This window comes from Chroicocephalus ridibundus, chromosome 8 (genome assembly GCF_963924245.1).
Source record: "Chroicocephalus ridibundus chromosome 8, bChrRid1.1, whole genome shotgun sequence".
NCBI lineage: Eukaryota > Metazoa > Chordata > Aves > Charadriiformes > Laridae > Chroicocephalus > Chroicocephalus ridibundus.
In genome coordinates, this window is record NC_086291.1 from 18998515 (window position 1) to 19024651 (window position 26137).

Genomic DNA, 26137 nt, shown 5'->3' on the forward strand with positions numbered 1-26137 from the left:
AGTCTTTCCCTTCCTGTCTTTCACTTCTAGTTTCTGTGCTTCATGTGGGGAAGGTGAACAACTTGCACTTGATATCACAAAATGTGGGTGTTTTGGCAGAAAAAAAATCAGGGAGAAATGATAGTGTGGCCTAATAGATGAAAAGTGTGGATGATGGACTTGGCTGGGTTGTAGGGTTCTTAAACTACCTCGTAACTTCTATGAGTTCTTCTAATAATGACCAGTTACAGGAGAGGCAGATCATGTGTGTCTGGATTTTTTCCATTCTGAGATGTATACATTTGCGAAAAGGTTAGCATTTAGTGTGCTGTGTGGTGGTGCAAACTATACGTGCTTTTCTTATCTAAGGTGTAATATATATGGAGTTCAACTTAAGTTTTTCAGCTTTTTTGGCTTGTTTTAACTTCTGTTGTAAACTTCTGCTGGTGCAAGAAATGCCATATAGCAGTAGAAATTATTTGTATTCAAAGGAGCTCCTCTTGGGACTGGATGTGGCTATATATTGCTTGGGGGTGAGAGTGTATGTTCCTTTAAATATGAAACATATATTGAGGTGGAGAGAACGGAGGATACCACTTAGTTTTTTGTGCATGCTGTTATAAAATCTTTGTATGTCTGTAGTGCTGGAAAGGATGAGGAAACTGCAATTTCTGCAGCTGTTATTCCTTCCATCTTTGTGCTCTCCTTCTTTTCCTTCCCCCCTTGTTAGAATACACAGGGCAACTCAGTATTTGGAATTTACTTGGTCTTCCAGACTCTAAGTTCAGCATAAAACTTTCTGTTAAATTCTGGTTCTTTCTTATTTTGGATACTGCTACCAGCTTGTGTGTCTTCACCTGAATGAAAGACATACAAAGCCTGAGACTGTGTACTTGGCAACAGAGATTACATTTGCATTCACTTTTCGTATTAGGCAGGTGTTGCTATTTTCTGAGGCATGCAAACTCTAGAAAACAAGTGGATATTGCTTGTGCAGAGGGAGAGTGATATGAATGCCTTAACTGTGGTACTGTGTCAACAGAAGGTACCTGGTGAGCTTGCCACTGGCCTGTGCCAGGAGGCAGACAGGGCTCTGCACTGACTGAAGGACAATGCCAGTAAGGTTGTTCAGTACACCCCAGCTGGCTGGGTTCCCTCTGGGTAGCTACAGGCATCTCCAACTGAAAGTACAGAATGAGTGGTCAAAAAGAGTAGGTTTGTCTGATACCATCCTCTCCCTAGGAGAAAATAAGTTGCTGCAAGACCAACAACCACAAAAATGCAACACATTTTTGTGCTCTACTGTTAGTGCCTCAGCACCTAAGAGCAAAATGATATCCAGCTAATAGTTTAAAACTGTTAACTTTTCTGTAAGGAGGTAGCTGAGACTTCAGTATTGTGAGGAGCCATTGTGAGTTATGGTGTTTCTAAGCCCCTCAGGAAGGAAAAAGTGGGAAGGGGGGGGCGGCACGGAATGAGATTGTGAAGTCCCTTCTGAATTAAGAGACCAAGTTCCCCACTGTACCAATTAGTTTTCGAAAGCAGGCAGCAGAGAAATGCCTAACTTCAGAGTTAGCACACTGTTAAGCACAAGGCAGACTCTATCCTCACTGTCTGTAGAGTGCAAGCTGGTTTGCACATGCTGTACCCTGGCAGCTGAATGTTTTATTCCAGGAAAACTAGGTTCCCTTTGGGTTTTTTGAAATTTGCTTTAGAGTTGGTGCTAGATTTGGTCTCATCAGAAGATGCAGGTGACAGAGGATGATTATTCTCCAATTTAAAATTAACACAGTTTGTTATTTATGTGACTTGAAACTAAAATTTCATACCTAAACTATTAAGTGTCCTCTCAAGTGAAATCAATACTATGAAAAATAACAGTGGGTTTGATACCTGCTTTACTGTGGACCTCAAACCAACCTGATCTTGTATTAATTTTATTACTGATGTAGTGTCTAAATAGGTATGCTGACTCATAGCCCAGAACTGTTCCTCGTATTAACAACTCAGGTTTGATATGTTTTCCTGATTTAAGAAAAAAAAGACAGCTTTTACCTTGACGGCAGTACCGGTCAATGGAAGACATCCGCATTCTGTAAATGACTAGACTGAACACATGGGGGAGAAATCGGAACAGCTCCTTAGCTTCAAGAGCTGTTTGAGAAGAGGCATGCTTTTGAATGCTGAAATAAAGAACAAAGATGAAAATGTAAGATGTGTGATATGTAATGCCTGACGGGATGTTACAGTTGTAAGAGTAGGGCATAGATGCTATTCAGCTGATAATAGTAGCTAGTTAGCTTATGACCTTTTCTGAAATTCATTAAATACTTTATAACATGATGAAAAGCAGGCTATTGTATTTTTTTTAGCAGAAAGAAGGACAAACAGAGAATGGAGTAACTAATGCTCAACTGAATGAACTCAAAAAGAAACCATCACATTAGTAAACCAAGGAACTAACATTAGAATGAGAAAATATCATGGTTTTTGTCTTAATGAGAAGAAAGTGAGACTCTTGACAAAGTGTAACTCAATGAGCCAAGACGGTGGGCAAGGACTGTAACTTCTGTAATCATACTTGACTAAGGTCTTGGCTAGCTTAGTGCTGGTGCTATGCACCCTAAAACACAGCCTCTGTCATTCCTAAGTACCTGCATGTTCTGTTCCAGCACAGCAGCACTGCGCTGGCTAAAGACAAATTACCATGGTTGCTCCTTGCAGTATCTTTTAAATGATCCAAAACTGTTTGGTGAGGGTAATCAACCTTTTATAGTCCTCTGGTACATAACAAAGCTGATGCATGGTGGCAGAAAGTACTGTCGTGAATATAAAAAAAATAAAATGAAAAGGACTCTTTCAAAATACACTCATCCTAAAGCATTTTATTGTCAGTTGTAGGACTTCTGTGTGGTGACTTGACTGAGACACATGAGGAAGGCAATACCTAGCTATTGCTGTGTGCTAAGTGAGACTTACAGTGTGTGCTGTAAAGCTGCTTCTTAGGTTAAACCTCCTCTGTAGGACTCCATCTGTGGAGGGGAGGAGGCAGAGGATGTATTCCCAGACTTTGATACGTGAACCCTGGTGAGAAGCTTATTTCTAGGGAAATCTTGCAGATCTCAATGTGCCTCCTCTTTAAGCCTTTACAAATGTAGCTGTTTATAACCTAAAGAACTGACTTCTAGTGGTCCAGCACATCCTATTATGTACTGTAAAACAAATGTCTTGGTTAAACCATGAAGGTATACCTGTTGCTACAGTACTGGCACTCTACAAACAGAGGTGAACATGTAAACAGCATTAAATCTAGATATCTTCACTGAACACTCTTTATTTTTCTTTTTTTTCCCCAGGTTAGATGTATAATGAAGATCTCTGAACAAGTGGATATACAAACTTGCTAAAGATGTCTGCTCCAAGCCAACACCATTCTATTATTATTAACCCTCCTCCACCAGAATACATAAATAGTAAAAATAGTGGTTGTCAAACAAACCAACTTCAGTACTTACAGAGGGTGGTCATGAAAGCCATGTGGAGGCACAACTTTTCCTGGCCGTTTCATCAGCCTGTAGATGCAGCAGCACTGAATCTTCCTGTAAGAACCACTTTGGAATTGGGGTATTAATACATAAAGTATTGCAGGACTTGTGAATTAAGGTTGGTTTAAAAGAGTCTTTTCTGATCCAACAGATCATGGAAGACTACTTTTGCAAATGAACTGCTTTCTTTAAACCAAGTCTGCAAAAAAACTGGTTTTCTCTCTGGTTCATACTAAATGCTGCATCTTTGTTCGTTTTCTTTCTGGTCTGAGACTGTAGTAAATCAATATTTCTAAGGGATAATAAGAATGCTTAGATAGGCCTCTTGGAGTTCCTGGATGTTGGTGTTCTATTTTGTCGTCTTTCCACCTCCCTGCTGGTTTAGCCATATTTCTTAACGCTGCATACGATGAGTATTTTCTTTTGCCTTTGAGGTTTTTTATTTTTAATAGGAGGCAGCCAGCCTCTTTTGGTGTCAAATACTTTGACAGAAAAGCGATCTGATTGACCCTAAAGTAAATAGGCAAATCTGGATCCAGCTTGATGCATAGAAGTAATTACATTTGTAGTACTCCTTAATTTCAAATCAACTTTGGCATCTTGCTCTGAGGTTTTTAGAGGAATTAAATGTCCCTGCAAAAATAGGGAAGGAAAAAAAAGAGATCTGGTGTTCTCATCATGCCACAGTGGTAGAACATTCTTCTAGGAAATAGAAGATCTGATGCTTAAATACTTGTTCTGTATTCCCTTGTGGGTTTTATTTATGTTACAATTTAATTGTAACAAAGTGAAAGAACATGCCTTGTGACAAATTGTCTTAATTCAGGTATCTTTAGGCTCCAGTTCTGGATCACCCCAGCTTTTTTGGTCAAATGAGAACATTGGTTACTCACACAATGGTATTTCAAATGACCTGGAAGACACTGCTCTTGGTAGAAAAGTAGAAAGGTGTTAAATAAAATGATGGGTTTATTTCCTCTTTTTTTTTTCTCCCCCTGCTTAAGCAATTCTATTTAGTTCTTTCAAATTTCCAAGACTATTCCTACAAAATCATTGGTTCTGTTTAGAGCAGACAAAAGCCTTTATCTGCAGCTGTTTCTTGTGACAAACTCATTTGGTCAGTTTGTCCAAAAGCACAGTCAAAGTGACAATCTTTCTGTGTCTTTTTCTTACTCCTTTTCCTTCTTGGAAGGAACTGTCACTTAAGGTTAGTATTAAGGATCATTCAATCAGAGTTGTAGCAACATTTGCAGCTGGCCTCAGGCCAGTTCTGCCTCTCTGGATTTCGAAGGCAGCCACTTGACTTCTAAAAGTATGTGTTAGTGCAACTGCTGCACAATAACAAGAAAATCTCTGGCTCCATGGCAAGGGCAATGAAGGTATTTGCCTCCTTTGCCTCTCTCCTCCAGGTGTTAGAAAATGCAGAATGCACAATACTTAATCATTAGCTGCATTATTTAAGTTTTCTTAGTTTTGTTTTGTTAAATTCAATGGTCTGCACTATGATGTATTTTGCTTTTTTTTATTTCACTAAAATAGACTGTTAGGACAGCTTTAGAAGACTCTTGAAATAGTAGTAACTTCACACAATTACAATGTATGTGTGAACTTCATGGGGATATTCACGTTCTGATTTCTTAAATGCGCGAGCAGGAAATCAGCCTCATGCTCCTAATCACAAGCTTTTAGCCGTGTGACTAAAATAGTCACAATAGTTCCCATTCCAACTGCCTTTCAGTCATATTGCCACATCTTCACTAGACTGACCCTGAGAGGAGAGCCAATATAACTCAGGGGATGAAGTATTTGATCAGCAACTGTGAAAACTTGGCAGCTTCTTTTTGTCAGTGACTGAGTCGGTTTTTGTCAAAGTCTGTCTCTGGCTGCTTCTCCCCCTGTTCTGTGAACTGGAGTTGCTACTTCAGGTGAATGCCTTTGGGATAACAAATGAGAAGTACATATACTTTTCATAAGTACTATTACCAGTATAGCTCTAGATCCTATTGAAATACTCTTTGAGGCTTCAAATGGTGGATGTTACATGAAAGAGCAAGGAGAAAATATGATGTGAAGAGTTTCTGAACACCTACTTCTGTGGTACCTATGACTATAGGGGAAAGTTTTCCTTTAAATAAAATATTCCTTTCAACATAATGCAATGCTCTCTTGCAATTTAACTTTCATAACTAAATGTGTAAGAATCTTCATGTCCTAATATTAAAGATATCTGGTTTGTGACTAACTCTTTCAAAACCACAGGATTATTACAGTATTATAAAGAAACCTATGGACTTGAGCACCATTAAAAAGCGTCTGGAACACAATTACTACACAAAAGCTGCCGAATGCATTGAAGACTTTAAAACTATGTTCTTGAACTGCTACATATATAACAAGGTATGCAAAAACCAACCTCTTAACAGTAACCAATTCTATTGAACAATAAAAACAAGTCTAAAACAAGCAAATGGTTATTAGAGCCTGCACTAAATCAGTCAATGTCTTCCTGATTTCTTGAAACTATTTTCTCTGAAAAGTTGGGGGGGCTTTGTTGCTAGGATTGACTGAGGCCATGTAAGTGAAGTCTAGCCTGCTGTTACAACAGAGCACGCAGTCTTTTCTGCAGAAGGATTCTGCCTGCAAAATCCCTGGGTTTTAGGTGCAGAGCTCATGAACAGCAAGCACAGTGTACCTGCTATACAAGTTTAGGGCAAGCCACCCTGAGCCATGCTCCACTCCTCCAACAAGTTTAACATAACTCCCTGCGCTTGGATGTTTGTTGGATGTGTCTTAGTGTTTTTAAGCTTCAGCAGCTTTCTTCAGAATGTAGAAATGAGTAAGGGAGTTGCAGATCTGCCCCCTTTTCCCCTTACTGTGGGAAGTATGTGGATGTAAAGCAAGTAGGACTGTGCAATGGGACAGTGGGAGATAGAGTATTTCAATAATGAAGCAACTTGAATACAAGTGAGTGGGGGGGGGGGGCAGGGATGGCAAGGACTTTTAGAACTCTCTGGTACTGGTGGCTTGTTTCAATCTGTTGGAGCAGGATTCTGTAGACTGTTTATTTTAAAAGGCAGCCCTCCAGTACTGCAGCCTTGTCTTCACTCTGAATGTTACCGACTGTATTTTGCAGCCTGGTGATGACATTGTATTTATGGCCCAAGAACTAGAAAAAGTGTTTATGCAGAAAATAGCCCAAATGCCACCAGAAGAAAGACTAGTGACTCTCAACAAAGGAAAGAGAAAAGGAAAGAAGCCAGAAGGTAAGGCCTGTATTAGATGTTAAATTGTTAACGTATTAAACAAGCAAAAAGCTGGAAATAGGGAATTCTCTGTAGCTTGTCACAACTCAACTCTGGAGCAACTGGGGTGTTTTCCGCTCTTCCCAGAACATACCAGCAAGTAACAATGTTGCTATAAGGCTTTAGCAGATTCAGTGCAGCCATAATATTTTTTTATAGCTACTAGTTAAACTTCCTGTTTTCTACTAATGAAGTGTTTTTAAGAGGGAGTAAAAATCAGAATTAACAACTTCATCAGTAGTGTAATAGCATAGCTCCACAAGCAAACTTCTGGTGAAATGTAGTGCTCTTGCCCACAAAAAGGACTACTCTTTCAAGACATCTCAAACTTATGAGGAAATTACACAGTAAGTGCTTGAAGCAACATTGGGAAGCCTAATTGCAAGGGGCCAGGTGATTAGAAGCAACTTATTACTATCATTCACTTCCTATATCTTTTTAATTGCTCTTATAATCTGTTTCACTTGTACAAAGTACTCATTTCTACATCTAAGCTCTCAAGAATGCCAAAGAATGAATATTTGTATTGATAGAAGTAAGATTACGTAGCACCTGGAATCACATGTGCATCTCAGTGGGTTCATTTGGAGACCTCCAAGGTAGTCTTCCAAATTGTTCTGAAGGTAAGGCTGTCAGTTGTTGGGAAAGTGTTAGATATGTCTTGGAAGAGCTGCACCACTTCTTCATGCTGATTCCTTTTAAGTATTTGCCTTCTGACAGCCTCAGAGCAGTGATCTTGGCTAGCTCAGTTCTTACTGGGTCATTAACAGATACTCCTATTTACCTGTGCAACTATACAGCTCTTCAGGGTCTCCTGATGACTTCATTTGTTTCGTCTTACTGCTGTTTGTGGTGTAGTGGTCCTTGTTGCTTGTAGTATCTGGGGGAAAAAAAAAAGTTTCTTCAAAATAGTATTACAGTTTGATAGATCTCTAGCTTTCTCCTCAAGGTATGTTTGAGGAACAACACTACCTTTCAGTGATCTAGTAGTTGGATAAGGAAGAGAAGTGTATTTCTTGGTCCTTTCATGAGAATTTTTAGGAGGAAGAGGAGGATGCTCATCTGGCTTCCTGCTCTTACTAGCTTAGTTGAGTAAAATCTTGAGCAACTCATTGCCTTGGCAGAATATGTTGGTTGAAGAGGTAGAAGTGACTCCCAGAAAAAATTTCTGTTGAGAAATGTGTTGGAAGCTGAGTCAGCTTTTTGGTTCCCAAATGATTGCAACAATTTGTTGAGGTGCTTTCGTAACACAGTCTTGCTGGTATTAATGCTATTTAAGTCCCCTTGTTCCCTTTGCACACACAAATGTGCAGCTTGTACAAACTTTGAAATGTTCTAGGCACTTGTTTTTAAATTGGATAGTAGGAGCATACTGCTATGGTCAAGGAAATATTTCTGTCCTGTCTTTTGCAGACTTTGGCTTCAGAAACAGATCTATACACACAGCTTATTTTCCCTTTAAAAAAAAAAGGCAACTGACTTCCATTTCAGAGAATGTCATGGTGTTACTCACACTGTGTTATGTAAACTCACAGGTGTGAACAGAGCTGGAAAAAACATTACTAATCTAACCAGCCAAATTGAATACAGAAAAACATTGGTCTTAACTGTCCTCAAATCAGTGATGGATGTCTGTAATATCACTAAGCAATCATATGCAGGTCTTAACTATGCTTAGGAAAATTGAACATTCATGATGCGGTTTGATGAACCCTTTGCTGCTTCATCTTTATGTATATGTAGAAAACACTTCATTCTCTTCTTGGCAAGAAAGTTCTTACGATGTACAGGTTTTAGTGTGATGTCCCTTTAATCTTCCCTCTGAGGTTAATCCACAGGCTTCTTGAAGCCAAATACGCATAACTTGGTATGATATTCTGGCTGAGGTGCTAATGATGCTGAATAGAGGAGGATACCAATGTTGCTCTATGTAACAATGCTCTTTTATATTTATTTGTGTCGTTTGGGTGTGCAAGAGTGGTTCTGCTGACAACTGTTCAATTTTATCACGAAATAAATCAACTGCAAAATTTAAGTCTTAACTTTAAAACTTTGTTTTAAAATAACCAGAAACACAGCAGCCCAACCCTGGTACTTCAAATGAACAAAGCACAAAGAAGAAACAAGCTGAAAGCAGTGAGCAGCCTCCAGTGATGACTCAACAGCTACATCAGGTTACACTAGCTCCTTTGTCTGCAGCTCAGCTGACTGCTTTAATGCCAACTGCAGTCCCTATAACAAAAGTAAGTTTCCTCAAATAACTTTCAGAAAGAAAGGTGTTGAAATTGGCGCTTCAGGCACTAACGGCAAAACCATAGGAGCCATGCGTATTGCAATATCTCTTTCAAAACTTCCACTGTGATAGAAGACAGTAAGAGATCTCTATTAAACCTTCCAGGTCTCTGCTAAATAACTGGGCCAGTACTAATTCTAGAAACTAAGCAGAAATTGGGATGACTGCTTGGTACATCTTTTCTTAGACATGTGGTATTAAAATGTTTTTCTCAAAGAAACAAAGCGAACTTTAAGATGGTTATTCTTGAAGCATACTACTATACTCCTGCAGGCTTTACCTTGATGTAGAAACTGTTCTTTCCTTGAGGTGTAGATAACGGTTTTAGTATTAAAATAAAACTCTTTCTAAGTTCTATTTAATAACTTCTCATGTTTTCAATGTAAATCAAATTCTTGATTCCCCCCAAAATACCATGTTTGCTTAAATGTTGTGTATCTAGCCTGGAAGGATTTCGCAGCTCACAAAAGTAAATTCTTGTTAACTGCAATCTGAACTGTATGTGAACATCTGACGTTTTTATCAGATAAACACTCTTGTATTGACTTAGTTTTGGTTTTGCTCTTCCAATGAGGAACAGGCATATGTGCCAGGCTCTCCTACAGTGTATATTTACACTTTACTGAAGAGTCTGAACACTGATTACAAAGCACACATTGTATTGTTTCCAAACTAAATACCACCCAGGTTAAAGAAAAATAGAGATAAACCTTGTACATAAAGCCCTCAACTAGGCTTACAATGAACTGCAGTAACTTTTTCCCCTTCCATGGCAGTCATCTTGTGGTAACTTCATAACCTAACAGCTTCTTGCAGTCTTCTCAAATGGCTAAAAACTGACCACAACCTGACCTGGAGTACACCCTGTTCATTCTTTTACATCTAAGATTGAGCTTGGCGTGCTGATCTTGTAATGCCTTGTAGGTTTTCAGCTAAACTTGTGGAAGTGCCACATTCTGCTCTGACTTAAATAGCTGTAAAAGTTCTGGCACTTCTTAGATATTTTTTTGTGTAGTCTGAAAGCTGACCATTCTCTTACTGTTTTGGATACCTGTATCTTACACTGTAAAATTTTCTTTTCCTAGGCAAAAAAAGGTGTGAAAAGGAAGGCTGACACTACAACTCCTACTGCTTCAATATTCACAGCAAGCAGTGAATCTTCTGCAACATTTAATGAAAGAAAAGCTGTTAAAGCATGCAGAGGTGAAAATGAACGTATCATACCAAACAAGCTTCTGAAGAGCTACTTGCCAGATTCTCAACAGTCACCTGAAACTCTTAAAAAGATTCAGTTGTCAGAACAACTAAAACACTGTAATGAAATACTTAAAGAAATGTTTTCAAAGAAACATGCAGCATATGCATGGCCTTTCTTGAAACCTGTAGATGTTGCATCTTTCCCACTTGGTGAGAACCAAGGGACCACCAAATGTCCTACAGACTTGGGAACCATTAAAGTAAGTATGTTTCAGAGGGAACAGGACTATTTGTATGCTTGCTTGAATAACTTGTGTAATGACTGGATGTTAATAGTCTTAGCTGAAAAGGTGTCATGAAAGCTGCCTCTCATTTGAAAGAAATAATGGACATAAAAACCATATACACTTATCTCTCTCAACAAACTAAGCCACAGCTCACTGAAAAAGTCTTCTGAGTCTCACTGATGTATGTATAGCGGCTAATCTATTTATCTGTTGAACAAGCTAATGTAAGCAGTGAGAGCATTACCATATCCATGCAGTACTTCCAAGCAGGCTGCACGTTAAGTATCTTTCAGTGTGTATACACAATGCTGTTGCTAATGCTCTATAAAACAAAATGCAATTCTGTAATGTCAGCTTCTGCATCTCTCTGAATCCCATTATCCTTGGTGAAGTGCCTTGGAACCTCAACACTGGATAGTTATGTGACACCTTTCACATTTTCTGTGAAAACAAACCCTTCTAGATGGTGATATGTGGCCAGTGTTTTATGAACACTGAGCACATCTGTCTGGGCTTGAGGTATTTACCCAAGTTAAGATCCACCTTTGTGAGGAGGCTTGAATTTCAACAGTCTACTGAATTATCTTGAAGACTGGCTTGCACAATACAAAGATTCTTTCCCAATTTCTAGCCCATTACTTTGACTCAATAAATTATGAAATAGGCTTTGTATAAACAACGTGCTTAGAATCAAAACCAAGTGCTTAGTACATGACCAAATAAAATCACCCAAATTTTGTTGTCTTGACCTACTGCTGAAACTAGTACTACAAAGTCCTTACAGCAATTAGAGTTAGCAAATCTGTTTAAAAGAGGAAATTCTCTTACTTTGTTAAAGGGACAATGTTGAAATAAGAAGTGGGTCTTTTCATGATGGTTCTTAAAATAATCGTTATCCTTGATACAAGGTGAACCTGATACTGGCTGTCAAAACTCTTGTTCCTCCTCTCTGCCAGTTCGTGGTGATGCTCTCTACTTTTAAGCCCTAAACATGCATCAATTTTCTTTTCATCTAGAAGAAAATGGATAACTTTGAATATAAAGATATACAAGAATTTGCTACGGATGTTAGATTAATGTTCATGAGCTACTACAAACATAATTCTCCAGACCATGAAATAGTTGCTATGGCAAGAAAACTACAGGTGAGTTATCATGCAAGTCAGACCTGAAAAAGAGTATACGATTCCTTTGGGATCATCTCATGCCATGATGTGGCATCCACTAATGCTACCAAATTCTGTGTTGCCGTGTAGTTCTAGAAAACAAGGATCAACTTCGTAATGCCTTTAGAAATCTGGAAAACATGCTGACCTCTCTGCTGTAACTCTTTAGGATGTTTTTGAGATGCACTTTGCCAAGATTCCTGATGAACCTGCTTCAAGTGTTCCTCTGCCACAGCCTACAAGAGAAATGACAGAAGCTTATTCCAGTGACAGCACTAATGATGACTCTTCAGAAGAAAAATCATCTGAAGACTCTGAAGAGGAAAGAACAGTGCACCTTGCAAAGCTTCAGGAGCAAGTAAGCATTAGTACTCAATCTGCATGACTTAAAATATTTGATAGTGCTACTTGCAATTGTCCATTCTAAGGCTTAGCAGCAAGAATCAGTACTTAAAAGATTTTATAGACATTTGTTTTTTCTTAATGCAGAACTTTATTCCTGTTTGGAAGATATTCCTTTATTCCTGTTTCTTCAGAGGACTCTCAAACTTCTAAAAAATAAAACTGTGTTGCAGTGGTATAATGAGAGCATCCAGATACTCCACAAATAGTTTAGTGTTTATACTCTTCTAACAATGGCATTTCCTTCATATGGTTGAAGAGCTCTCTTCTTCCACTCGGTTTCTTCTGAGCCATGCAAAAGCAAGTCATTACATTCTACTTCAGAAAGCTCAGTATGAAGTAAAAAAGAAGGAATCTCATGCTAGTGTGAAGCATGGTTTTGCTTCACTGGCTAAGAGTGGATCTTGCTCTTGCTTGAACATAATGCTTTAACCTTCTGCTGCTGTATCTATGAACTATGGGGAAAACTAGCATTTGTTCTGCTAGTCAAATGAGGGACAGTTTAGCTTTCAGCATTTGTCAGAGTAGCATATACATCATCAACTTACGAACATAGGCATGAGGACAACCAGAAGTCTACAAGACTGCCTTTGCAATAGTGACCTATTTCAGTGTGTCTGAACTCTAATTCTCCTCATCTGTCCGTCTTCCTTTTAATTCCTATGAGGTTTCAACAAACTTGTGCTGGGACATACTAACAGCTTCAGAGAAAGACCTAACTAGCCATTTCATATTGCAAAATGTCTGGGGTTTATGGATTGAAGATGGACAAGCCCAGTCCCACTAGCCTAACTGAGTAACATTGTAAAGGTCCAACCTTAATAAGGCACTTACATGCTTCCCAAATGCTTGAAATTAAAGAGAAGCTGCTGGATACTCCTACATTGATGCTTTTTTCTTTTTTATTCTTCACAGGATGCTAGAAGATACATGCTGTTAGAAATGTCTGCATAAAATAAATAGCCTTGCATCTTCTATATACATAGTCTGTGACTACTCCATGCTATAGTAAGATGCTTGGAAAATAAACCTCATTTGGAACGCAAACATCCTATTAATATCAGCTCAGATGCAACAAATCCTCTGTTATATTTAGGGCCAGTTTATTGTTCATCATAAGATTATCCACACTTTATTTTTTGTTTTTGATAGCTTAAAGCTGTTCACCAGCGGTTGCGGACTTTGACCAGAGCGTATTTACCTAGACTGAAGAAGAAAAAAGGGAAGGCTAAAAGGGAGAAAAGTAAGAACAAAGAAAAAGCCAAAATAAAAAGCCTGATTCAAAAGAAGAAAAATCTAAAACACAAGAAGAAATCTAAGAAAAAGCTGTCTTTAAACATGTAAGCGTGGGGGACTTGTGTGGGTGTCAAATTATTTTAAACTGCTGTTACTGCAGTACACTACTTTTTTTTCTTGCAGTCAGTCAAAGAAAACCATGCAGCAGGTCTTGTTGGCACATAAGTCAGAAGATGAAGATGGTGCCAAGCCTATGAATTATGATGAAAAAAGACAGTTGAGTTTGAACATAAATAAACTTCCTGGAGATAAGCTTGGGAAAGTAGTCCACATAATACAGTCGAGAGAACCTTCACTGAGGAACTCCGACCCTGATGAGATAGAAATAGACTTTGAAACTTTAAAGGCTTCAACACTTAGAGAACTAGAGAAATATGTGGCAATCTGTTTGAGGAAGAAACCAAGAAAGAAGCAGGGTATGTAGCATAAATGATGCTTTTAAAAAAAAAAAAACCACACCATACACAAAAAGCAACTAGATTTGTTTTCTGTTTTGCTGCAATGTTAACTTCTGTTTCACATGCAGGTAAAAAAACAGCACAGTCAAAAGAACAACTTAATTCTGAGAGGAAACAGGAGCTAGAGAAGAGACTACTGGATGTCAATGGTCAACTAAACCCAAAGAAGGAGAATCTCAAGTGTAATGTGACTCTTACTTTCATTCATTTGCAACAAATAGCTTAAGCCCAAGGGGAGAATCCCATTTTATGTACTGTTACACAGCTGGGGACTTTCTCCTCAGAACAGCTGAGGTCCTAAGCTTCCCATTGCTGGTCTTAAGATTCTTCCTATGTTGAATGAGCTGGAGTCACAGCAGCAAACTCGGTCAGTTACTTGTCCTGTCTAAAACATCTTCCTTATTTTTGCACCTAATTCTTATTACAGGTAAAGATGATAACAGCTTCAAAGCTTAAGGGACACTGAACACCTTCTCTTTTGCATAGGAAAACATATGGGGGGAGGAGTGTCCCACAGTCTATGTATTTGTTTGCAATTCACTTTCTGTGGCTTAGATTCAAGAATAACAAACTCTAGTCGTACTTGCTAGGTTGCAGCCTTGCTAATGCTGTTATATACTAGTACAACTTCTGCCTCAGTGACAGGAGTGCTGTTTTGCCTTAGTCCTAAGCAAGTGCCTTAGGAGAATCAATTCAGTTTTTCAGGCAATAATGCATTTCAATATCGAAGCCAGAAGGTCAGTACATACTTGAGCATGTCTACACTTACTGCTGGTTCTCATCAGGGACTGAGAACAGATCAATGCAGCTGATGTTGCTATTACAGGACAAGTTGTTCCTCATTAAACTAGTGAGTGCTATTATTGTCCTCTATTGGATATCTATTAAGCTCCTATGTAACACCATTTCACTGAAATGATAGAAGCATCCCTGCAAGACACAGGCTTGCATCCAGTATTAGCTCAGGCAACAGCCTTCCTGTCTGGTAGGCATGATGGCTTGAAAAGATTCTAGAAAGAAAAGCTTAAAGCAGCAGCTGAAATCAATTGTGAAGGATGTGTTGTGGGAGAGGGAGGAGGCAGGACAGAGAAATCTTTACAACTAGCAACTAGCTTGTTTAAAAGGGAGAGCTCAAGCTGGTACTTAACAAAGACTTGTGTCCAGGGAAACAGGTATCCATAGAGTTTCTCATTTTCAAGTCTTCCATCAGAGCAACATGCTTTGAAAAAGCTTTTCGACTGCAAAATCACTATAAAATGAATTAAATCAACCCTGCAGATGCAAAATAGTCAGATGGTGGGGAGGTGGCGAAAGATGACAATTCTGGAGTATATATGGCTTGGGAAAGAGGAGAGTTGGCTATAGATAAAGGCCTCAGCATGCAAGTCTGGCAGCAGCAATATGCAAGGAAACAGGCTCTGACAGCAGGAAAACTTATGGGGGAAAATTGCTTGAATTGTATCTTAAGACAGCACAGTTTTAACCTACTTTAGGATTCTAAGTTGTGTGATTACAGCTCCTCCTTGGCTAATTCATTCATTCAACTAGCTCCTCTATAAAGGTCTAAATCTACTGCTAAACGGACAGTGGACAAGGAAATGGCAGAAGATTAACTTTTATATGGGAGAATAGACCTAGGAAGGTTGATCCTAGTCTTGTATATGAAATCTGCTCCACTACAGGTTGTTCTAAGTCCTTTCTTTTTCTCCTGCAGTTGAAAATGATGCTGAGTGCAGTATTGGACCAAGCAGACTAAGCGACAGCACCAACAGCAGCAGCTCCTCAGACTCTGGCAGCAGCACTAGCAGTGGTTCTAGCTCCTCAGATAGTAGTGACTCTGAATCAGGTCAGAAAGCTTCCTTTTGCATTTGTGTAGGCAAAACATCTCCCTTCTCACTTACCATCTCCTGTTCCACATGCTTACCAAGGACTTCAGTTACCCTCATAGGTTTGCCCCACGTTGAAGGCTCAATTTCAGTGCTATTAAACAAGTGTCTTCAGACTGAGTTTGTAGGTTTAAAAAAAAAAAAAAGACAAACTTACAACATCCACTCAACCTATTGGTGAAAAACTTTAGGGACCAAAACTAGCTAGCAAGAAGTCTGTAACTTGACTATTGGGCTATAGCTTACTCTTGTGGATTTGATTCCTTTTTGAAAGTGTGATTTACTTTATTTTCACCTTCTGGTATGCAGCATGAAGGGTGCCTTCCCTTGTGGGTAAGGATTAGTCCCTAAGCTGAGGGACAAAAGTGCTAACAGCACTGACTGTAGAGCCAAAGCCTACTCTGGTGCTTAAGCTCTCAATCTGTTCAAGGGACAGTTTTCTAGGACAGAGTAGATCTGCCAGACTGGAGGCCTACAAAGTAAATATCTGTATGAGGTAACAGCGTAAGATGAGATGAATGCTCAACCCTTTGCAATGTGAGGAAGCAAACACAGAGAAGTCATTGATGGCAGCAAAGACCTTGATCCTGCAGGAATCTTGGTGGTCTCTTTTTATATCTGGGAGAAGTTCTCTAAACACATCAAGCTGAAGCCAAAGCATTCAAGATAAGAATGTTCCTTTTCACTGTGAGGTTTGGCTCTCTAGGTATAACTGCAACTCACATCTTGTATGTGTGAATAATGAAACATATGCGAATGACTGATTTAATTTTTTTTCCATCCCCCTCTTTCTGCCTACCTCTCTATATTTACAGCTACAGAAACCTGCTCAAAAAAGACTGGAACCAGGCAGAACTGTCCAACTTCTATGGAAAAGCCTAAGGTAAACTAACTGGAATGGATATAACACAACTTTTAGGCCAAAAACATTACATATGTTGGTGCTGGAAATGACACAACTTTATCAGGAAGTAATGAATATGGCTTCAGTGCTACTTGTTCTGTAGGACTGATTTACATGGAGATGTAAAATCGGCTGTTTGTTAAAAGTAGCTTATCTATCTGTAGAAAAACTGATGTACTGGGAGAACTCCTGGGACTTTTACCTCTTACAATCACCGTGACAATTCTGCATTGGGTGAAAGAGAAGGGAAAAGAAGAGAGGGTGAGAATGCTCCACATACCCCCACCCACCCCCCAAAAGAGAAAATCCTTTCCCACTTGATCTTTGAGTATAGAATTGACCTAATAAACAGTGCAAACCTCACTTCAATATTTTTAAATATTTTTTGCTTTATCTGTGAATAACCTCACTTCTACACCCGAAAATAAATAAATTGTACAATATACTAGTCATTTTCAGGATACTTTATATTACTTATTGCTATGGTATTATTATAAGCAACAGCAGTTTTATCTAGAAATAATTTTTTATGCCTTTAAGATTGAATTGCTGTATTCCTGCATATACAGTGGGTGTTAATTTTTGTCAGGGTTAGCTGCCTTTCACAATTTCTCTTGAAGCTACCAGAGATAGAGACCTCAGATTTCAAAGAAAGATCTCAGCGAAGCCTTCCTTCTTACAATAGACTTGCTTTCACTTAGAGTGCTTAGTTGGATACAGGAAACTAGGCTGCAAATTTATTATTCAGCTGCTCCTTCTGCATCTTCATAAAACAAAGACTGAGGGGAGGAATTATGCAATGACCTTTTTTTTGCTTAAAAGGTGCAGTCTCTGCAGTGACAAAATGACAGCAATAATCTTGAGAAACCAGGATATAGGAATTAAGCTTCAGTTTGGTCACTTATAACAGCCCCTAAGTGACTTTGAGTAACAACAAACGTCATACTTCAAATCCTCACATTACATTTTGTTCTCTGTACCCATCAGACCAGGGCGGTGCACTTCACCTCATGGGCTTTTGTAGTCTAAACTCTTAGAAAATTCTAGACTAGTATCACAATACAAGAACTACTGAATCCTATGAACAGTGGAATGGGGCAGTAGTGGGGAAAGGGGATCAAATAGCTATAAAAATTAAGATTTGTCTGTATTAACTACTGCAATACCTTTCTAGAGAATACCGCTGTGTTTACAGAGGACATCCAGCAATGCTGTTCTGCAAGCACAGCCCTCATCTCTTACTAGTAACTTGCAAAATCATGGATTATCTGAACTGCAGCAGCCCCCTCCCAATGTACTGCAGAGGCTTCAGCCTTTACAGAATAGATCACTTAAACCATCAGAACAAAATTTCCAGTCTCCCTCAGGTAACATCTTTATGGCAAGAAGCATGGCTATGCTGAGGAAAGAAGGGATAGCAGAACTAATGTTTGTACTGCACAATAAGATTATCTTGGGATTTTGGAGGTTATCAAGTAGGTAATAGGAAAAGTTCTTGCAGGCTATGGATTATAAATAGTGTGATGTAAATAAAAGTGTGGTGGCACTGAGGACTGGTTAGGGTTTCAGATTACTGGGGCACTTGTGGTGGGCCAGAAGAGCATTAAAACAGGCCTCCCTCCAATGAGATGGAAAATGATACCTTAATGAACCTAGCGTTACAGGAAGGGCTGAACACCTTAAGGTAGGAATTAGATGATTAAACCCATCACCACCGCTCAAGTTCATGTCTGAAATTCCTATTAGCTGAATTTACGGCTTGGTGCCATAGGCCCTCTGAATTGGTTGCTGTTGTGATATGTTGATGTGTCTAGACATACCAAATATTAAGTTGCTTAGAAACTTGATCCAAGGAGCTATTCTTCACTTCAAAACTTCAGAGGTTCTGAGTTTTTGGTAAAAGGCAGCTTGAGCTGGCAGCTGATTAACTGAGAAATCAATTAAAACCTAATTAAAAATAACTGTCTCAAACTGTGCAGCTAGGATACATATCTTCATATCCAGTTAATCCACAGATCTAAACAGTGACCTAATTTTGAGATGTAGTACTGCACTTTGCATGTTAGGGGGTATCATACACTACTTCTTTCTCAGGATTAATCTCAGCTGTATCCGTTCTGCATGATGTGCCAGACTATCAAACTCCTCAGACTATTCCAAGGACAAATCCATCTTCTGTCACCCAGTGCACACGTGCTCTTTCAGCAGTGAATACGTGCTTCTCTCCAATGTATTCATTTCAAATAACTTCTTTAAAGCATGTTCCTACTCCTTTAAATTATATCTAATATAATATTCCAAGCTAGAATTTGATGCAAAGGCGGCCACTTAGTGGGGTTTTAGGTAACTTTTGTCATAAACAAAGTGATTCTTATCCTTTAATAGGGTGTTAATTCATTGCCTGTTGACTGCAACACAAAAGGAAATAACTTGGCTGAACAATATATCAAGTTTATAAATGTACTATAAAGCTTGTTTTATTTCTTTTCAGTGCAATGGCTTAAATTTAAGTAACCCTTGCACACTTACGTGTTAAAAGCCCACCCTGTAAATCTACAGTTTCATAAGAGATGGGCAGCTTATATGTTCCTGTTTTTTAGAAATATCAATCTTAAGCTCAGTAGTACTCTGACGGCTAGAGGCTATCCTGGAAAAGTGTGTTACTTTTTCTTCCTGTTCCTAAAGCCATGGAAACTGGGGCTTTCAGGGTCATAGATGAGGTTGTGAAATATTTAGGTACTGTTGATTTCTGTCTTAATATGTTCTTGAAGAGGATCCTGGTTAGAAGGGCCTCTGAGTTACAAAGGAAGTTATTGATGTTACTGCAGCAGCATGATCTCTTCCGTCTTAAAGATGTTTAACTATCTTTCTCAACATGGTTTCAAACATAGCTGCTTTAGCCAGGTTTTAATAGCTTTCATTTTCTGAAATGGATAGAAACTACCTCTTGAGTCTATAAGCACAAGAATGTGTCCTGCAAGAAAGGAAGAAGAGCAATTTGCCCCTTCCCATTTGTGTCCACTATCCAAAGGCAGCGAGTAGTATATCTTATGAGATTCAGGTTTGTGTAACACCTTCCCCTGTTCCAGGGGGTTACTACACAGTCTCGCACAGAGGAAAAACTAACACTGAACTGAAGTAATACAGCTGCCCTTCACCCTCATCCATAAACTGGAGCAGAGCAACTGGCTTTACAACAGTAAAAGCCAACTTCTGTCATGCTGTACCATGTTAAGGGTTAAAGAACTTGTATTGGTTTCTTCTGTTTTACCTACTCCATCACTTGGGATCTCTGAGCAGTTCATGTTCTAAATCTGAAGTGTCACTGTAAGAACTTGCTTTGACTACCATAATATGAATGAAATCTAATTCTTCCCTGGTGTTTACAGAAGCTAGAGCTGCAACAGTTTACTGCTCTAAGCTTCTAAATCTTTAATCCTGCTACTGTATAATAAGAATCCATGTGTTTAGCATTTCGGAACATATTTTGAAGTCTAACTTCTTTTCTAGGTATCTGACTCAACTTCCCAGGTTGACAGTGCTGACTGGAGCAAACAAGCTGAGAAAGCAATACATCTAGACAAATCAAATAAACTTCAAAACAAGGCCAGTGAGAGAACTGATGATTCAATATCCATAAGTCAAGAACAAAGTATGTATTGTCATAATGAAAACTGTAACTGATATCGGGGTGCAAAGTTAAAAATGTACATGAATCTGGTTTAAAGAAATAAAATACTGAACACTTGTACATTAACCAGTTTGCAGAATAATGTAGGGGGCACAGCTTTCCCTTGTTTGTTCTTTTTCTTTTTGATTTGCTGTTTTTTTAAAAAAAAAAAAGTTAAGTTAAATGAGTGCTTGGTTCTTGTTCTGTGTTAAAATATATAAAGCAAATTACTTTTTGATTTAAGAACTTACCTATCCAAATTTAGAAAGGTAACCCAGTCTTACAGAAAGTCTCAGAACTGATGCTTCTGTCTGTTGGACTTCACTGGCCTTAAAGCGGTCTTCTGCTGAAGCTTCATGGAGCTCTTTTCCCAGGGCATTTTGTGTGTATTGAGTTACCATCTCCAGCTCTTGGTAACAAGGATCTGACAGTAAAGGAATGTTAAACAGGCTCTCACCATGGAACAAATTTGCAATTATTACAAGAACACAGGTTCTCTGAAAGCCGCGTTTCATATAGAGATACATATTTCAAAGTAAAGAATTTTGAGCTGAACACTGAACATCCCTGCTGAGAGCCTAGTGTTGCCAGACATGCTTGTTTTGGTTTCTCCTTTACTCTCTCCTCTTTACAGTACCTGTATGGGCTTGGACAGGGGTAGGAACAAGCTTCTGAAAACTCGATGAAATTAAAAGGCACAGCTGTCTCACTGATTAACTCTTTAATTGTTGCCAAAGAATAATGCTGGGTAGTTGAGTTGTATTAAAGCAACTCTAAAAATTGAGATTTAATTCTCCAAGATGTTCTATTTAGTATTTTCATGGTCTTAACACACCTATCCATACACATACTGACCCCCTTTCTTTAGACTTGTAGCAGCTGGAGCTGGTACATGGGTTCCATGGATTCAACTAATGATCTTCACTTACAAAGTTTTGAGGCTGCCTAAAACTTGAATTCCCGTCCTGTGTACTGCATGACTGTAACTATCAAGATGTTTGGTGTTACCTTAATACGTTAAAGGACTAGAAAACAAGCAGGAACAAATCAAGTTCACTGTTTTAATATTCACATGAAAAAAAAAAAAGCATAGCCAAAACTACTGGGAAAGCTTGTTCCCTTCCATACTTAATTGTTTACTGCTTAGTCTTTATTCCTCTTAATTAGAAAAAGAAAGTTGTCATTTAATTTATACTGTTTCTATCTTCTCCCCTTTTTCAAAGGAGAGTTGTGTTGGCAGTTGTAAAGGAGCTCCTGTGTTTAACATTGGTACTGTCCAGTTATGAGACTGAGTATACTTGAACTTCAGCATTATGTTGCACAGTAGAGCTTTTAACACTGTTATGTGGGTGTAGTTACATGCCCCCTTCCATAATACAGTGGTGTTTGACTGTTCCTGCAATGATACATGCCCCACTTGTGCTCAGCGTTATCTTAACCTTTCCACGATTAATTCCTGTAGAAAACTGGAAGGAAGGGGGCAAAATGCAGGATTTTGGCTTTTGGTTTTTTAAATGTCAAAAACTTTGCTACTCTGGAACTCTTGTAGGGGTGTAATCTATTGATAGAAAGTGTAGAGAGCGCTCAGTCCTAGATGCATCTACTTAGATCAAACCAGGGAAACTCATTTTAGAGTTGGATGTTTAGAGCAACTCATTGAATTTTGTAGAGGATTCCACTGTCTCAGGCATTTCTGTGAGGTTACTTGCATCTCTGAAACAAGGAGATCTTGATTTTAGACTTGTGACACCTCTGATGGCACGGCTGCAGGCTTGATGTATTGCTGAATTCAATGGTGGCTTGTTAGGAAGTTTAACTGAAGAAACTGGTAACCACAAGCTTCCTTTCAGATTAAAAAGCAGTGTCTCTCAATGAGAGGTTCTGTGAAGGCTGGCATTGCTGGCTTTCTGAACAAAATTTTTGGGCATTCTGCTGGGACCTCTCCTAGAATTAACCAGAAGTTAATTTTTCATCTGGAGTTGAGTTTAACTGTTCCTTCCCCTGCCCCAAACTGGAGACAAGTGCAAACTCTTAACTCAATTTCTAGAATGACTAAATTTTTATCACTTAAATTTGAGGAAGCATAGTCCATAAAATCAACATGAGCGAAAAATCTTGGTTTTTTTCTTCCATCAGGTCATTGTATACCTAATGATAAACCTAATGGTGAAAACAAGCTAGAGCCAAAATCCAAAATTCTTCCAAGAAAGGTAAGTGTTGCTCAAGTCCTATTTGAGGAGAAAAGCTTGCGTATACTCACTAGGATTAATAATGCCCTGTCCTGGAATCTTCTCTGAAAATCTGGTCTTTTATAATTCAAATATTTAGTGTCTGATAGGTCTTGGGCATTGTTATAGCCTGTACAGATTTATCCTGTTTCTAGTACTACAAAAAAACAAATGTAATCTATGGGCTCTGATCTCTTTCATAAACATACGACCTTCTACTAGAAGCAGTACTTCTTAAGAATGCTAGGTTTACGCTGTCTTAGGGTGTGAAGAAAATGCCACTAGGCAGGGGGAGGAAAAAACACACGTATTTAAAACAAACAAACCCCTCAAGCCTAATACCAAACCATTGCTATGTAAGGGATATGCACAGAAATGAGATGGACGTTCTGTATATTAAAATATTGTCGATGGGCCTTGCATAAGCTCAGTCTTGTGAAGTCATGTTTTCTGGAATTAAAAAAATGGAGAGCTGGATGTAAAGGTAAGAAGAGCTACAAACGTTAACAATTTTTAGCATATTGCTAAAGACTCTCAAAGTTGATAAGGAAACATTGCGGTCTGCTTTGCTGTATTTGTACTAATATTCTGCCAAAGGAAGGATATTTTGTTGTAGATATTCCCAAATAGTTCCAGTCAAAACAACATTGTGCTAATGTAAGAACTAAGCAGAAAATGGATGATTAGTAGTTGTAGTTTGCCTCTTTCATGTTTTCCTTTTTCAAATAACTGCAGGATACAGGATTTAAGAATACAGATTCCTGGGTAAGCTTATGTAAAACGATGATGCTTCCAGCTCCGATAAAAACATCTGCTGAGAGCTTCAAACAGTTCAGGGAGGCAGCATTAAAGAGGAGTGGGCAAGCGCAGGAGTTAAAAAGGCCTCTGGTGCAAGCTGAGAGGGAACCGCAAAACCTTCCTCAGGAAAAAGAGAGGTTTGTAACTGCGTATGTTTAAATATTATTCTATTTTTTGCTTGTATGGTCCTGGGTGGCTTAGTTATTCAGGAACAAGTGGTTTGGATTAGGTAATTGCCATGTGTCAGATGAGGGGGGGGAAACTGTACCACTCCAAGCACAACTGCACATCCAACATGGATGAAGTGGCTCTTTCTCTTGCAAATCAGTATAATTTCAATTCCAAATCAGTATAATTTCAGCAAATACACTTCTCAGGGACACCCCCTTTTTTTTTTTTTTTTTTTTTTGTCCTCTGGAGCACTCAATTCTTCTGGTCATGACCAGAATTCGCACCTCTCCTCAGTATCTTACTTTCCTGCATCTGTAGCCAGGAAAATCTCTATTTTATTGCTATCCTAAGAGGAAGCAGGATAATCTAGTCTTCAAGAATTTGGTATTAACGTAGCTAAAGGAATTGCAGTGTGCACCACTTCAGAGAGCAGAATTCTTTGCATTGCTGTAGACAAACATATTGAATAAGCTACTGCTGTAGTATTTTTCCCTAGTTGTTTGCAGCCACTGTTTTAGTGACTGCCCACATATGTATCCCAGTCTGAGGTCTATTATTATGCTGAGTGGGATATGTGACTGCCTACTAATTACTGCATTGCAGTAATATCTTAGATTGTTGTTTGCTACTTTTTTGAAACTCTTCTTTCAGTAGTATTTCCCTCTTCAGTAGTCTTGATTTTTTTTTTTTATTTTTTTTTTCCCCTTGTCTGTTTGACCCTGTGAAACATAGGTCTGGTCCAGTTCATAAATTCTCCTGCTCATTGCTGTCTGTATTAGAATAGGCCACTTGTTTGGAGTGTATGATTTTAATAAACACAGCATTTGAGAGATTTGAGAGTACACTTTGTGTTCAGAACATATAGTGAACAATCTGGGCACCTTCAGCTGCTACAGGTTTCCACGAGGAGGAAACTGGACGCGTAGCTCTGCAATAAGACATTACAGATGCTTGCCTAAAGTTAGTGAAATCTAACTTGAATAACTAGTTGAAGAGAAAGAAGGTAGAAGCAAAACATCACGGGCCAAGAAAGTAACAGAAATTTAAGTGTATGTGTATGTCAAAGAAAGTGCATGTAAACTTTGCATAGTGTGTATATAAATCCCCTGTGCATATAGATTGGAAATGGAACACAGGAAAACTTATCATACTACAGCCCAACAATTGTGAGCCCGTGCCCCTTGTGAAGGGAAATTACTATGAATCAACATGTAAAACAACCACAGTTTGAGTACTATGCGCTGATTTAAGTTATTTGCAGAATTCTCTTCAGGTGCAAAGGCTTGTTATGAAGAAAAAGAAGAAACAACTTTTATCCTATATCAATCTCTTCTCCTTTCTTTAAAGGGGTTGTGAAGGCACAGGGTTGGATGCCACAGTAGCAACCGACTGTGAGTCCCCAAAAGAGCAAAAGAGCAAACAACTGCCCAAAGCTCAACAACATACTCTTGTTCAAGACCGTAACTTGGCTAGGAAAATGGAACAAGAACGCAGGAGGAGAGAAGCAGTAAGTTGCTGACCCTTGCCAGCTGATTTTGTTTCAACTTTAGCAGAGAATAAAAAACTTTAGCTCAGGTCCCTATGTTAAAGGGCCTGAAGACTGAAAACAACAGAACTATGCTACCTAAAGAGTTACTCCAGAAAATGAAATAGGAAACTCAAAGTAGGTCTTCAAGTGGCGGAATATGAAAAACTATCTGCTTGGTCCTATTACTCCTACAAGCTTAGAATAACTGCATGGTAAAATCAAATTTTTAAGGGGAGTCCCTGCCCTTTTAATAACTTCAGACCTCAAGGCTTGCAAGCTGTCTATCCTCTTCAACATATTCCATGCCAACAAAAGTGCTAGTCATACTGTTCTGGTCTGAAATATCAAAACTGAGCCTCTTTAAAACCGACTTACGGTTTTTATTGGTGTAGGTAACAAATGTTTTTTAATTGCTACCATTTTTTTAGATTAAACTTTTTTTTTAAATTCATAATATTGTACAATGGAATATAAGAACTGCAGTGTGAGATCATGCTAGATTCGGATAAGGTCTACAGAGGCTTTCATCCCATTCAGCTTTTTTCAGAGAGGACTTCAACAACATGCATACTCAAACTTGTAATAACAGAGGAAGCATACACTTTTGGGGAAGAAGCTTTGTAGGTTGTTTTTTTTTTCTTAAATCTGTATTATATTTGACCTGCATAGTATTAACTAGCATCCGACTGCTCTGAAAATGCACTGATTTGCTTTCTTGCAGATGGCTTGTACAATTGATATGAATCTGCAGAGTGATATTATGGCATCTTTTGAAGAATACCTTGAGTGAAAGCTGTAGTTCATATAGCACTTAACTTCAATGCTACTACAAACTGTACGACTTTGAAAATGTACTAGTTACAAGCTTAAATGTTAAGACCACTTTAAAGACATGTAAGCTCCTCTAAAATGCTTACTATTAAAAGTTTGTTCATTGACACTTGAAGCACCACAAAATCTTTTTGCTGTTTGTTTACAATATATGTAATCTAGTCTGTTAGAGTGGAACGTAGTTGTTCTTTTGATT

General features: G+C 38.6%; 1 protein-coding gene across 1 annotated transcript; it reads left to right on the plus strand.

The window, feature by feature from the left end:
- Positions 1-3388: 3388 nt before the first annotated feature.
- On the plus strand, positions 3389-26051 carry BRDT (bromodomain testis associated). Its single transcript, XM_063343947.1, has 19 exons — positions 3389-3580; positions 5784-5921; positions 6658-6787; positions 8897-9069; positions 10205-10576; positions 11620-11748; positions 11939-12127; positions 13324-13511; positions 13591-13883; positions 13994-14107; positions 15640-15771; positions 16633-16694; positions 17890-18082; positions 18810-18922; positions 20226-20367; positions 22522-22595; positions 23349-23548; positions 24930-25089; positions 25832-26051. The coding sequence occupies exons 1-19, from the start codon at positions 3389-3391 to the stop codon at positions 25898-25900; spliced, it is 3063 nt and encodes a 1020-aa protein (XP_063200017.1). The 3' UTR covers positions 25901-26051.
- Positions 26052-26137: the final 86 nt, after the last annotated feature.